Source organism: Populus alba, chromosome 4, assembly GCF_005239225.2.
Source record: "Populus alba chromosome 4, ASM523922v2, whole genome shotgun sequence".
NCBI lineage: Eukaryota > Viridiplantae > Streptophyta > Magnoliopsida > Malpighiales > Salicaceae > Populus > Populus alba.
The window spans coordinates 189,457-205,469 of NC_133287.1; the positions used below are offsets into that span (position 1 = coordinate 189,457).

The following is a 16,013-nucleotide window of genomic DNA, read 5'->3' on the forward strand; positions in this document are numbered from 1 at the left end:
TCTAAATACTCATTAGTTTATTAAATTTATATTCACATCCGATGATTAATACTATTCGGTATATTATTTGTTTGCTTTGATATACTATTCCCGATATCTAAATATAACAATATAATATATATATATTATATTTGTGATACTGTTGTTCGTTATAATTAGATATCGGGAATATTTGTCAAAAACTTTCATACTAAATAGAAAGTAATTAGCTTTATGTACGTTTAATAATTTGTATATCTTAACTAGTGAGAGAAATATTAACATGTTGGTGACTATCCTTTCATAATGACGGCGTGTCAAATCTCATATTTATAATAGGTCGCAAACCTTGTATATTACTAAGGTTTGCAAACCTTATTTGTATCAGAATCTTAAGGTTTCATGTTATATGTATTAACATGCATTTTACTATCATATTACTAATATACTTAATATGTCTTATACACTTCTATTTTATTCTTATATTATTATTATGTCACAATTTATGACCTATAACTTATAAATATCTATAATGCATAGTTTTGAAACTCGGACCGGTCCGGTGGATAAACCAGGGATCCAGGCAACCTGGGCTTGGAACTGGTCTGGATCTAAGTAAAAATTCGCTAGGGAGTCAACCCGGTGAAACCCCGGTCGACCCGGGTAAACCCGGCTGAGACCCCCAGCAACCTTTTTTTTCTTTGATACAGTCTTAGAATTGCATAATAGCAAGTCGGGTAAGCCCCATCTCCATCTCTGTTATTCTACACGGGCTTGTTTTCTATTTGTAAAATGAGATTGTTTTGAATGTCTGTTGATGCATGCATGTTTGCTTCTCTTGTTAACAACAGTCCCAGGTAATAGTGTCCACAACAGTCCCAGGTGGTATATTTTTTGTCAAAAAAATTGGTTCTTAGTCGAAGATGGATCAGTCTCACAAGCGAAAAGAACCTTATTATGATGTTCTCTTCTGTGACTACTGCAAAAGAATGGAAGTCTATAACCAGGGAATCTAGAACAAGCTTCTCTGATGGCTTGCAACTCCTCTTTAAGGAACTTATAAAATTGGGGTTTCGCTCTACTCCGTCCTTAAAGAATATTATTTATGGATAGTTCATTCAATTCCTGGTAAAAAGTCATCTGAGTAATCCTATACCAACTCACCATCACCAAGATCCCGTCAAGCTAAAGTAGATCTCTTTAAACCTTGTCGACCACTCATTGATCTTAGAGATCTCGTACTTGTTTGTTGCAGCCGGTTCATGCTACAATCACAGTAGCAACAGATGGATTAATATCCTCTTATGAGCAAGGATTAGTCACATACCGCTCCCACTGAACATCCACATGTTCATTGGATTGAAGAAGAAGCCGGGAAACCTTACAGGTTTTCCTTCATTCTAATGTTTGGAAGCGCTTCCTTGCCATGATGCCATCAACGAAAAAGCTAAAAAGAAGTGGCCCTTAGAGATATCTTCCTCTGCCCAACTTAATTTTTTTTTGCGATTGATCTGGGTCAACCCATTTTGACCTGTAACTGATCATTTAAACCAGGTTAACTATCGACGTTGGATTTCAAAACTATGGCTATAAAATGTATATTAAATGTTATTTTTTTATTAAGTTCGTTGAACCTCACTTTTTTTTTTAATATTATTTTTTAGATTTCTTAATTTATGTTGATTGTTAAGAAGAGTTTTTTTTAACACTCATTTTGTTTTCTGTTATTCACAAGATTTCGTTTTTAGTCTTGAGTTTGATGTATTAAATTACTTGAATACACTATTTTAGTTAAAATTTAAATTTTTACTATTTATAAATAAATATTATGAATTTTTATTTTTTTTTATTAGTTTTAAAAAATATTTGGAAAGTCACAATTTTTTTTAATAACATCCTAATGCGTTGCTCGTCACCGGCCTAGAATTAAGGATAGACAAAAACGGTGATTGCAAGGAAAAGCACAACAACAATCAAAACAATGAATGAATACGAAATCCAAATTTCTGCAAGGCATCATCATCCCTTTCAAAAACTGGCAATCATGCTTAAAATCCAAGCAAGCTTTTCAGCAAAGCTCCAAATGTTATGTTAACAAGCATGTATTAAAAATATATTACATAAGACAAGTACGCGTTTCCACAGCACTTCTTGCAACGAACACCCTTCTGCCTTCCTCACACTACTCTGTTTCACATTCTGAATTTGCAAAATTCATCTTCAAGATTATTGATAAGGCGTTTTTGAGTCTTAGTCTTGCGCCCATTAGAGAAGGCATCTCCTTCTGGAGATGCGCTGAATTATGTAGGAATGGATATTAGCTGCTCTAGCACCGCTTCGCAAACTCATTGATCTTTAGATGCAGATATCCATCTCACCATTAACTAGCTAGTAGTTTCAAAAAACTAATAACTGCCCAGGAATTAGATATATACAGATATACAAAGCATGCACTATAGAAACACACAGGTGCTCATTAGACACATGCACAAAAAATGAGAATCACATACAGATATGCATGTCAGGACAAGCAGAAAGCCACAAAAAGTTGAGTTGAAAATGCTGAACATACTCGACGATCACAAGCTTTCTTAGGAATATCAAGGCAAGTCCATGAGAAGGTCATTCTGTTTCTTTTTTCAAAAAGATCACAGAACATTGGGCTGGCAGTTTCTTCATCAATAGGTTTGTCATTGAATGAGCTGCAAGAAAAAACAAAAGACTAACAGACTTTTTTTTTTTTTTTTGTTAATAGTCGAAATCTACAGTTGCAAAATAATGCCAGGATCTCTTAATGACATTGGATTTGAACAAGATAATAACATCTAGGGTCGACCATGTAGAATATAAGTACCACAATCTTATGAAAGGAAAATCTTGCAGTAAGATGATAGAGATTAATCAAGATTAATTAGCCTGTTGATATATAGTCGTAACGGTCAGGGCAGCCTATGAAACCGAAGCTGGGGAATTAGTTACCATTAATTTCAAATGTTGAACTCTTGTTTTTCTGGAGAAAATAGAGGGAAATATTTAGACCATCCAAATGACCCAAGCATAAAAAAAACGAGATAAAGCAGACAGCTTACAGCTAGTAAGGCATCAATGCCTTCCATCGATGGCGGCTTGATACCCTCCATGTATGATAGCTGCGAGATTTAGAAAACAAAGAAAAATTGAATACAAAAAAATACAGTACTGGAAGCACAGACCACCAAACTTACTTTTTTTTGCAACACAAGGATCAGAATATGATGCCGATACTAGAACATCACGAATGCCGATACTCTTTTGAATTTGAACAAGTGACTGCATCTCCCCCTCCATCTCTTTCGATCCCTCTCTTAATTTAATTTAATCAATTTCTATTTCTCTTTCAATTTCAGGAGGTGCAACAGTACAAGCATAAACTATGATCCCTCTCTCTCGTTTCAAGGGAAGTAAATAAGAATGAAAATTAAGAACTATATAACATTAGCAAGAAAAAACATTACTGGCTAGCTAGCTAGGCCTATCTTCACTTTGATTTACAAACAAGTTTTTTGAAATTGGGCCATTTTCGATTTGTCTTTTTTTTTTTTTTTTAAGGAAATCTCAATATATCTACCCGCTATCTCATGTGAGTTTCAAACATTTTTGATCATATCAATTGTTTTTCAAATACAATGTATATACATTAAATTAACAATGCCACTCCTTGATTCCTTCGTTATCAGTTAAATATTCTGTTTAATTTACACGTGTTTGTCAAGTGTTTTTATTAAAATAAAAACCAATATATCATGATAATTAATCTCGGTATAAAATTATAATAAATTTTAGTCTTACACAAGTATTTATTAAACTTTTGATGTCGTCTGGATGGAAGCATGCGCATGTTTGATAAAATATTTAATTATCACTAATAATAGATGGAGGAGGGTTACAAGGATAAATACTGCGTACGTACACCTCCAAATCCATGCATGTAGCACGAGGACCAGTAGCTAGTAAAAACGTAAGAACTAGGCAGATGCAATTAATTCAAGCAGATACTCTCATATATATCTATCAATGCCCTTTGCGTTGAGGCCGGAATCCAAATCCAAGAATCTGGACGGAGAGTTGCTTGCCTTCTCCAACTCATCAACCCTAATTCCAACATTCTTCTTAAGCTCTTCCATTGAAGCCACATACCGCTCAAGCTCCTCCAATCCCATGTCTTCTATACTTAGATCCCACCAAAACCTATCCCGTCCAAACCCAACTTCCCCACCTTCTTTCATCGTCTCCACTCGCTTCTTTTCCTCCTCCTTCTTTGCAAGGGCCTCTGCATATTGCTTCCTGCTCTCCAGGACCACTCGATGATGACTAGCACTTTATTCACTGATCTTCCCTCTTCTGTATTTGCGCTTAAATAGCGGTCTATAACGGTGTCCACAGAGGGATAACCAAAGGCAAAGGCCTTCTTGCCCGGAGAAAGCAAAAAACTGCTGCCTCAGCTCCGGTTAGGACGCAGAGCTCACTAGCCTTGTTAAAAAGACCTTTGCGGACGCTTTGTGAAAGTAACTTCTAGGGAGCTTTTGTTTTCTATTTTCTTGATCTCGATCTTTTGTCGGCCTAGGCTTTGCTTCTTCACTTTGGTGGCCATGACCTTTGATTAATTAGCTTGGAAGGGATTAGGTTTCCCTTGTTAATTTTCTTGAGAATGAATTAAAAAGCAATAAATTTCTTACGGAGTTAATGCGATAGCTTTATTCATGAAGCCAATATATATATATATATATATATATAAAAGGAAGTTAATTAATTTAATTTATAAGCTTATGAGTATCTTGTTATCTTTTTTAATTATTAAGAAAGATTATTTCCTTTTCTACTTCTGTCAAAAATTTGGAAGTTTTTAGCAGAGAACTCTCAATTTCACTCCTAGCTCACTCTTTGTTTTATATTTTAAAATATAAATAATTAAAAAAGATAAACAAGATACTCATAAGCTTATAAAATTAATTAACTTCCTTTACACACACACACACACACACATATTATAGTATTGTAATATCTATATTTATTTTTGAATATTGCCCTATACATGTAAATATAAAAGATTGATTAACTAATGTTAAACTTCCTATTTCTTTTTAGCTCAATGCTAGTTAAAGATATTTCAATTTCACTTCTGAATCAATTTTTTTTAAAAAAAATTGCTTGATTTTTAGGGATTATATGTGCGCATAATTACATATTTTTTTCTTCTAAAAACATATATATAATATATATATATATATATATATATATATATATATATATATATATATATATTAGAAATTATAAAGAGACAACATATGGCCCTCCATGGATGATTTCCAGGACATCTTTGAGAACATACATGTGCATGGATTGGGTAGCAACTTTAGCCCATTAGGTTTTGAATGTATGAATAAGAAGAGCCTGGTCTAGATTCGATCTTAGTTCAAACTACCTAGGCTCAAGCTCATTGGTTTTTGGTTTTAGGCTTTTTTCATATAAAATAAATATGTTTACATAACAATCTTTAAATAAATTTAACATAATTTTATCTGTTAATATTTTATTTCAAGACCGCACCTAGCTACAGATAGCTAGGGAGACTCATGAGCCTGACTACGGGTCCACAAAGGATTTGGTTGGCATTTGAGCAAAACAAATGAGCCAATAAAAAATCGCTGCAACAAGGATGACCCAAAACCAGATTGGAAAATCCAGCAAAGAGAGCCACATATAACCTTGTGATTTTTGGTAGAATCCAATTCTCCAGAAAAAAACAATTAAATGAAAAGGACAGGACAGTTTCAAAGGCTTAAACTGTAGGAAAATTATTTTCCTTGTATTCATTTACGGGACTATAATACTAGGAAGAAAAGCTTGACGTGCAATCACATGAAAAATGAGCTAAATCCAACATTTCTCTTCCCTTTACCGTATTAATAATAAACAAAAATGTAATGCAAAGAGTAAAATCTTAAATTACAGAATCCTTGGGCACTAATTGTGGGAAACCATTGATATATGCATTGCATCAAGCGAAATGATCTTCTGCTCTTAAGCAAGGTTGTAAGAAGCTGAAGTAGCCATCTAGCTAGTCACTACTTTCCCCCTTCGGAAAGCAACAGCAACAGAACTGCATGATCATAGTAGTATTGTTTTCATAACTCATGAGACAGATCAAAGTCGAAGCATAGCAGAGGAGAATATTGAAGTTTATAAGTTGTTAAGAGCTTTTAGATTTGTAATTGTCTTAGAAAATTCTCTCCAATAACTAGAACATCTGCTGCATGCTGCAGAATATTTAATATGTTATGGTTATGAAGTTGATCATATGAAGCGAATTAGCCAACACCTTGATTACTTTGATCGAGAGGAAGAATTTCCCTTGTTTCTTGGACTTCCTGGTTGGGTTGGCACAGAAGGAAATGTGGTGGATGCAATTTGTTTTTCTTCTTTCACTCTGTTGAAAATCACAGTAAAGCCTTCCCCTGACCTGGGGTCTGTTTCATCCCATGCTCCAAATTTGGGAATCGATGCTGCCCTGTGATGCTGCCATCCCATTTAACTTAAGAAAATTAAATCAAAGTTGCAGTAGCAGAACGAATGCTTGCAGTATGAAAATGTCAAAATGAAGAAAAGAGTAATGATATATTGGTTCTGTCTATTGGTTTTTTTGAAATTGGGCCATTTTCGATTTGTCTTTTTTTTTTTTTTTTAAGGAAATCTCAATATATCTACCCGCTATCTCATGTGAGTTTCAAACATTTTGATCATATCAATTTGTTTTTCAAAATACAATGTATATACATTAAATTAACAATGCCACTCCTTGATTCCTTCGTTATCAGTTAAATATTCTGTTTAATTTACACGTGTTTGTCAAGTGTTTTTATTAAAATAAAAACCAATATATCATGATAATTAATCTCGGTATAAAATTATAATAAATTTTAGTCTTACACAAGTATTATAAACTTTTGATGTCGTCTTGGATGGAAGCATGCGCATGTTTGATAAAATATTTAATTATCACTAATAATAGATGGAGGAGGGTTACAAGGATAATACTGCGTACGTACACCTCCAAATCCATGCATGTAGCCACGAGGACCAGTAGCTAGTAAAACGTAAGAACTAGGCAGATGCAATTAATTCAAGCAGATACTCTCATATATATCTATCAATGCCCTTTGCGTTGAGGCCGGAATCCAAATCCAAGAATCTGGACGGAGAGTTGCTTGCCTTCTCCAACTCATCAACCCTAATTCCAACATTCTTCTTAAGCTCTTCCATTGAAGCCACATACCGCTCAAGCTCCTCCAATCCCATGTCTTCTATACTTAGATCCCACCAAAACCTATCCCGTCCAAACCCAACTTCCCCACCTTCTTTCATCGTCTCCACTCGCTTCTTTTCCTCCTCCTTCTTTGCAAGGGCCTCTGCATATTGCTTCCTGCTCTCCAGGACCACTCGATGATGACTAGCACTTGTATTCACTGATCTTCCCTCTTCTGTATTTGCGCTTAAATAGCGGTCTATAACGGTGTCCACAGAGGGATAACCAAAGGCAAAGGCCTTCTTGCCCGGAGAGAAAGCAAAAACTGCTGCCTCAGCTCCGGTTAGGACGCAGAGCTCACTAGCCTTGTTAAAAAGACCTTTGCGACGCTTTGTGAAAGTAACTTCTAGGGAGCTTTTGTTTTCTATTTTCTTGATCTCGATCTTTTGTCGGCCTAGGCTTTGCTTCTTCACTTTGGTGGCCATGACCTTTGATTAATTAGCTTGGAAGGGATTAGGGTTTCCCTTGTTAATTTTCTTGAGAATGAATTAAAAAGCAATAAATTTTCTTACGGAGTTAATGCGATAGCTTTATTCATGAAGCCAATATATATATATATATATATATAAAGGAAGTTAATTAATTTAATTTATAAGCTTATGAGTATCTTGTTTATCTTTTTTAATTATTAAGAAAGAATTATTTCCTTTTCTACTTCTGTCAAAATTTGGAAGTTTTTAGCAGAGAACTCTCAATTTCACTCCTAGCTCACTCTTTGTTTTTATATTTTAAAATATAAATAATTAAAAAAGATAACAAGATACTCATAAGCTTATAAAATTAATTAACTTCCTTTACACACACACACACACACATATTATAGTATTGTAATATCTATATTTATTTTTGAATATTGCCCTATACATGTAAATATAAAAGATTGATTAACTAATGTTAAACTTCCTATTTCTTTTTAGCTCAATGCTAGTTAAGATATTTCAATTTCACTTCTGAATCAATTTTTTTTAAAAAAAATTTGCTTGATTTTTAGGATTATATGTGCGCATAATTACATATTTTTTTCTTCTAAAAACATATATATATATATATATATATATATATATATATATATATATATATATATATATATATATATATTAGAAATTATAAGAGACAACATATGGCCTCCATGGATGATTTCCAGGACATCTTTGAGAAACATACATGTGCATGGATTGGGTAGCAACTTTAGCCCATTAGGTTTTGAATGTATGAATAAAGAAGAGCCTGGTCTAGATTCGATCTTAGTTCAAACTACCTAGGCTCAAGCTCATTGGTTTTTGGTTTTAGGCTTTTTTCATATAAAATAAATATGTTTACATAACAATCTTTAAATAAATTTAACATAATTTTATCTGTTAATATTTTATTTCAAGACCGCACCTAGCTACAGATAGCTAGGGAGACTCATGAGCCTGACTACGGGTCCACAAAGGATTTGGTTGGCATTTGAGCAAAACAAATGAGCCAATAAAAAATCGCTGCAACAAGGATGACCCAAAACCAGATTGGAAAATCCAGCAAAGAGAGCCACATATAACCTTGTGATTTTTGGTAGAATCCAATTCTCCAGAAAAAAACAATTAAATGAAAAGGACAGGACAGTTTCAAAGGCTTAAACTGTAGGAAATTATTTCCTTGTATTCATTTACGGACTATAATACTAGGAAGAAAAGCTTGACGTGCAATCACATGAAAAATGAGCTAAATCCAACATTTCTCTTCCCTTTACCGTATTAATAATAAACAAAAATGTAATGCAAAGAGTAAAATCTTAAATTACAGAATCCTTGGGCACTAATTGTGGGAAACCATTGATATATGCATTGCATCAAGCGAAATGATCTTCTGCTCTTAAGCAAGGTTGTAAGAAGCTGAAGTAGCCATCTAGCTAGTCACTACTTTCCCCCTTCGGAAAGCAACAGCAACAGAACTGCATGATCATAGTAGTATTGTTTTCATAACTCATGAGACAGATCAAAGTCGAAGCATAGCAGAGGAGAATATTGAAGTTTATAAGTTGTTAAGAGCTTTTAGATTTGTAATTGTCTTAGAAAATTCTCTCCAATAACTAGAACATCTGCTGCATGCTGCAGAATATTTAATATGTTATGGTTATGAAGTTGATCATATGAAGCGAATTAGCCAACACCTTGATTACCTTTGATCGAGAGGAAGAATTTCCCTTGTTTCTTGGACTTCCTGGTTGGGTTGGCACAGAAGGAAATGTGGTGGATGCAATTTGTTTTTCTTCTTTCACTCTGTTGAAAATCACAGTAAAGCCTTCCCCTGACCTGGGGTCTGTTTCATCCCATGCTCCAAATTTGGGAATCGATGCTGCCCTGTGATGCTGCCATCCCCATTTAACTTAAGAAAATTAAATCAAAGTTGCAGTAGCAGAACGAATGCTTGCAGTATGAAAATGTCAAAATGAAGAAAAGAGTAATGATATATTGGTTCTGTCTATTGGTTTTTTGAAATTGGGCCATTTTCGATTTGTCTTTTTTTTTTTTTTTTTTAAGGAAATCTCAATATATCTACCCGCTATCTCATGTGAGTTTCAAACATTTTGATCATATCAATTGTTTTTCAAATACAATGTATATACATTAAATTAACAATGCCACTCCTTGATTCCTTCGTTATCAGTTAAATATTCTGTTTAATTTACACGTGTTTGTCAAGTGTTTTTATTAAAATAAAAACCAATATATCATGATAATTAATCTCGGTATAAAATTATAATAAATTTTAGTCTTACACAAGTATTATAAACTTTTGATGTCGTCTTGGATGGAAGCATGCGCATGTTTGATAAAATATTTAATTATCACTAATAATAGATGGAGGAGGGTTACAAGGATAATACTGCGTACGTACACCTCCAAATCCATGCATGTAGCCACGAGGACCAGTAGCTAGTAAAACGTAAGAACTAGGCAGATGCAATTAATTCAAGCAGATACTCTCATATATATCTATCAATGCCCTTTGCGTTGAGGCCGGAATCCAAATCCAAGAATCTGGACGGAGAGTTGCTTGCCTTCTCCAACTCATCAACCCTAATTCCAACATTCTTCTTAAGCTCTTCCATTGAAGCCACATACCGCTCAAGCTCCTCCAATCCCATGTCTTCTATACTTAGATCCCACCAAAACCTATCCCGTCCAAACCCAACTTCCCCACCTTCTTTCATCCACTACTAAAAAATATGGTAATTAGCAACGGACAATTCCGTTGCAAATACAACTGAAATCCGTTGCTAAAACAATTTAGCAACGGAATCAGCAACGGCACAAATCGGATGCAGATTTGTCGTTGCTGATTTGTTTGCAACGGATAAATCCGTTGCTGATTTCGCAGCAACGGAAAATCCGTTGCTTATAAAAAGCAACGGATAATCCGTTGCAAAACTAGCAACGGATTATCCGTTGCTAGTTTGACGAATCAGCAACGGGGAATCTGTTGCTGATTCATGCATCAGCAACGGACTCTCCGTTGCTGATGCACGCTGATGCCTGCATCAGCAACGGATAATCCGTTGCTGATGCAGGCATCAGTTGCAATCACCAACGGAGAATCCGTTGGTGATTGGATTATTATATTTTTATTAAATTAATTTTTATTTATTTATTAAAATGATTTTTAATTAATTTATTTATTTATTTATGGGTAGTTTACAAATTGTAGAATATATATAACCAACATAAATTAATATTAACAATAATTAATAAAAAAATAGAATAAAAATAATATTCATATTATAAAAATTTAGTTAAACTTGCATTAATACAATTAAGTTCAAATACAAAAAAAAACAACAAAAGATACAATTATGGTTCTGGTTGCGAAGACGAACCATGATATTGTTGATCAGGATATAAAGGTCGAGGTGTAGGTCGATAAATTTGGTTGAGATGTGGGACCCATAGATGTCATTATTTGAGGAGCCATATGTGGCGGTATTGATGGAGTCAAAGGTGATGGCATACCTTGATCAATATTTGATGTCCCGCCATGATATCCAAGATTGTTCACAAGATATTCTTGCATGGAATCCATCTGCCGTTTCATTGCAAAAATCAAATCATCTTTTTTCTTTATCTCCTCTTGCAATGCTCGATATGATGAACTGGGATATGATGACTCCACCGAGTAGGAATGTGATGAAGAGCTTGGACTAACTATAGATTTTGGCATACGAGGTGCACCATATACCCTACCCTTTGTAACTCCTCCTGAAGCCGCACACCAAGCTGCTCCATCAAATGAAGGATGATTTTCCCGATCAGTTCCATACTTTGAAATCATCTCCATTTTATAATTTTCCTAACAAAATAAAATACATGCAACATTAAATTAATTTGAATGTTAAATAATACTTGAGTTATATTAAGAAATAATCAAATAAAAATACATACAACCACTTTTTTTGACTTGTTATCGACGAAGCTACCAGACTGCTTGGTACTTTGATGCAAAGCTGAAAAGACATCATCCCATGGAGGTTCTTTTCCACCAGCTTCCTCTTGCTTTCAAGATTAATAAATATTATAAAAGATAAATTTATAAATTTTAATTCATTATCTTAAGCATAAAAAAATATATTCTTACCATGTTAGCTCGATATGATGCAAATGACACCGTTCCTCCAGAATGAGTGCTTATTTTGCCATCTGTTTGGGATAATCGATTCCTCCTAGCAGATTCAGACCTCCTTTGAAATTCAGGGGTGGACCAAACATCTTTGATCATTTGATTCCAATCATCATTGTTTATCCAGGTAGGACCTTTATCAAGGCAATCTATAATATTTGTTGTGTTTTCTTTTGCCATGGCATTCTTGCGAGCTCGTGTCAATTGTTGATTCAAAGCTATCCTAGCCTTATCTTCCCAAATATTACGAACAATCGACTCATCTTCCTCAGAAAAGGAATATTTTTTCTACCAAATAATATATATACCAAGTAAAAAGAGTGCACAAAATTTCAAATTATATAAATAATTAATCATATTGTGTTATCTTGTTCAGAATTTGCAAGAAAATGTAATAACTAAAGAAATTAAATGATATTAAAGAGTAAACAAGAAATAAGAACAAATTATAACACAAATCAGTCATAGCTATTCAGTTGATAATTTTCATAATGCTACATTAAAGTGATCAAAATTAAAAAGAATATTATGGCAATTAGTGTTGGTTCTTACCTTAAACTCTCTAAAAAGTTCATCCCTGCACATGGAATCTACTTTTTCCCAAGAGTGCATGCTCCCTTAAAATTGGACCTCAAAATATCTCCAATTGCACGTCCACATGATGCATTATTGAACCTGAAAATACATAATAAACAAACTTATATTAAACAAATAATTATACAATAATAAGTGATTTTTTTCATACCTGAAAATATAACTTAATCAGTTAGTTATTAAAAAGTTGAACTTACTATGTTGTTCCATACAAACAAAGCTCTTTTTTTCTTGTTATTGGATCCATTGGCGTGTCAAAACCCTTCCTTTTCACAATTTGATCATAATTGTATGGAGAAGATGTTGAACCGTGATATGATGGAACACCATCTTCATCCTCATCACATACACCTCTCACATTACTACCGTCTCCCTCATCTGCATCTCTAATGTTCACATCATCATCATCACCATCAACTCTCCCATGACTCCCATATAAATTATGTCCTCCATAAACAAGTTGGTTATCTCGAGAGAAACCTCCTTGAGTTTGAAGCAAATCCTGAAAACGAATCCCTCACAATATTGATATGCATCAACCCTCCCATAATCATGTTGAGAAGGATGTGTACTCCCCAAATGATGGTATATAATACTCATTTGTGTTCTGATACACAGGTTGATGAACTGTGGATGCTTTGTTATTATGCCTTGATGTAGTTTGAAATGATTTGGATGAAGTGGACTTGTCACTCCTTGATGTGGACCTGTCACTCCTAGATTCTAATATGGATCCTCGTCGAGGCATACTAAAAACCAGAAAAAATATATACATTATCATATGAATATATACAACATAACAATAATAGCCATCACTCCGAAAAATATTATACTTCAAATAAAATAATTACTGCAACAAAACCAAATATGTAAATAACATCAAGACAATTTCATTAAGCATTCTTTGCAATGACAAAAATCAGCCATGAAGTTTAAATTGTCATAAGCCAATTAACACAAACAATAAAAAAAGATAAAATTCTAAATAATTAATTAAGCAGAAATCAAAATTTATGAGTATGCTTACCTTAATGTTTGGTCCTATAAATCAAAAGATTGAGTAGGAAAAACCCTTTCTTTCACGCTTCAGCACCTATAAGCAAGAAAACAAATCACAAAATAAAAATATAACATCAAAATCACAATTTAAAGATTGATACTTGAAAGGTTATAAATGGTTTCAAAGGTCAATGAAAAATGATTTATGTAATGTGATGCATAACCACACACTTGAATAAAATAATAATAAAACAAAACATTGAAAGCCTAAATATTGTCAAATAATATGAAATCATCCATACATATAATAAAGATAATTCATTACATATACTACGAAATAAAATTAACTTGTGCTACTTATTATTATCATCACTCCTAACCATCACCACCATAACAATCATCCTCATCATCATCATCATCATCATCTTCTTTCTTCTTCTTCTTCTTCTTCTTCTTCTTCTTCACCATCACCATCTTCTTCTGCTTCATCATCTTTGTTTCCCCAATTTATGTCAAGTTGAATCAATTCATGTTGCCCGATTTCTTCATAATGAGATGATTCAACAAGTATATTTGGATCATCAAGTGTTTGAGTAGGAAGGACAAGAGATGGTTGAGAAATCTCATCTGATTGATCAACATCAAATGATCTCACATTGTTTGCATCTTCAATAAATTCACCCATATCAACATTATAACGACTTCTAGCAGTTGTCTTAATAACCGTCCACCATTCAGATGATTTATTACCAGGTGGATATGTATAGTAGACTTGTTGACATTGTTGTGCTAACACAAATCTTCATTTCCGTGTAGTCGAGATGTATGCTTGATTTCAACCAAACCATTCGAAGGATGCACTCTAATCCCTCGTTTTTGTATCATACCAATTACATTTAAACATAAATAACTTGCACTTACTCCCCAAGTATTTTAGCCGAACAACTTCTTTAAGCATTCCATAATAATCACGTTCATCATCATCATAACAACTTCCTTTCACACAAACTCCACTATTCATTGTCTTTTTAAAAACGACCATAACGTTGAGTATGAAATTTAAAACCATTCACATAATACCATTATAACATTTCACTGAAGTTGAAGGGCCATAGCAAGTCCAAAGAGCTGATTTTCAATTCCATTAGATTGGTATTCCACCTAGCATAATAGTTAACTCCATAAGAAATAATGATTTAAAAGATATTAATAATATTTTAAAGTAGCTAATTGACATAAAAATATAAATTAATTTTATTACAACACTTACATTATTTTTTAACCAATTTGGAAAAATTGCTTCACATAATTTTTCTATTTCACCATCACTGGCATGTGATTGTTGTGACTTTAGCTCTTGTCGACATTGCCTAAAATTTTAAAATGTTAAAGTTAATAACAAATTATTATAAATTTAATACAAAATAATATTTCATACTTACTCTAAATAAGGCTTCAGTTCTTGACAATTGAATATCACATAGTTATGCGCAATTTGCATTTCAGCATGTGACAACTGCCTTCTATAAAATCTTTTGGATAATTTTTTCCCTGGATAGGAAAAAATAGAGAGACATCCATCTACACTTCTAAGGCCACCATCATCATTCCGTGGAACTCGATTCCAAATTGTTTGCACGTCATCACCAAAATAATGAGATGCAAAATTGGTAATTTCATCAATCAAGTATGCTTCACATATGGAACCCTCAACTTTAGCTTTATTGGTCACTTTCTTCTTCAGATAAAACATATACCTATATCATTTATGTCAATTAGTTTATTTTTAAAAAATCAAAAGTTAATAAAATTAACATAGTATGAAAACATACCGTTCAAATGGATACATCCATCGATATTGAACTGGTCCACCAACTTTTGCCTCGTAAGGTAGATGTATCGTCAAGTGTTCCATGGAGTCAAAGAATGATGGAGGAAAAATCCTTTCAAGTTTGCAAATTATTTCAATTATATTCATCTGCATTAACTCCATGTGCTGGGCATTCAAATTTGTTGAACAAATATCTCGAAAAAATACGGACAATTCAGTTAATGCCTCCCACAGTGGCCTAGGTAAGTAAGGTCGGAAAGCGGTTGGAAGAAGTCTTTGAATGAAGACATGACAATCATGACTCTTCATCCCTGAAACCTTACATTGTGCCTCTTTCACACATCTTGAAATGCTTGAAGCATAACCATCAGGAAATGATAATTCCTTCATCCATGACAAGACTTCTTGTTGTTGTTTCTTGTGTAGACAATAAGTGCCTTTAGGTTTGTAAACCCGACCACTCATATCTTGTTGCAAATGCAAATTTGGCTTCTGACAATACAATTGAATATCCAATCTAGCCTTTAAATTGTCCTTGCTTCTATTCGGACAATCCATAACTGTATAAAAAATATTGTCAAAAGACATTTTTCTCAACATGCATGACATCAA

The 16,013-nt window shown here is 33.5% G+C and overlaps 2 protein-coding genes and 1 long non-coding RNA gene across 3 annotated transcripts; all 3 read right to left on the reverse strand.

Moving 5' to 3' along the window:
• Positions 1 to 6,887: 6,887 nt before the first annotated feature.
• Positions 6,888 to 7,777, reverse strand: LOC118061866 (agamous-like MADS-box protein AGL62). The gene has a single exon (XM_035075477.2). It carries the CDS (start codon positions 7,744 to 7,746, stop codon positions 7,153 to 7,155), a length of 594 nt encoding a protein of 197 aa, XP_034931368.1. The 5' UTR covers positions 7,747 to 7,777; the 3' UTR covers positions 6,888 to 7,152.
• Positions 7,778 to 9,021: 1,244 nt separating this feature from the next.
• Positions 9,022 to 9,721, reverse strand: LOC118061861 (uncharacterized). The gene is made up of 2 exons (XR_004689665.2): positions 9,483 to 9,721; positions 9,022 to 9,254 (listed from the first exon to the last, which is right to left on the reverse strand). It is a non-coding gene; the product is annotated as an uncharacterized lncRNA (long non-coding RNA).
• A 568-nt stretch (positions 9,722 to 10,289) lies between these two features.
• LOC140955499 (uncharacterized) lies at positions 10,290 to 13,171 on the reverse strand. The gene is made up of 7 exons (XM_073408650.1): positions 13,168 to 13,171; positions 12,833 to 13,051; positions 12,530 to 12,594; positions 11,936 to 12,265; positions 11,743 to 11,853; positions 11,248 to 11,650; positions 10,290 to 10,507 (listed from the first exon to the last, which is right to left on the reverse strand). Exons 1-7 carry the CDS (start codon positions 13,169 to 13,171, stop codon positions 10,290 to 10,292), a joined length of 1,350 nt encoding a protein of 449 aa, XP_073264751.1.
• Between the last annotated feature and the right edge of the window lie 2,842 nt (positions 13,172 to 16,013).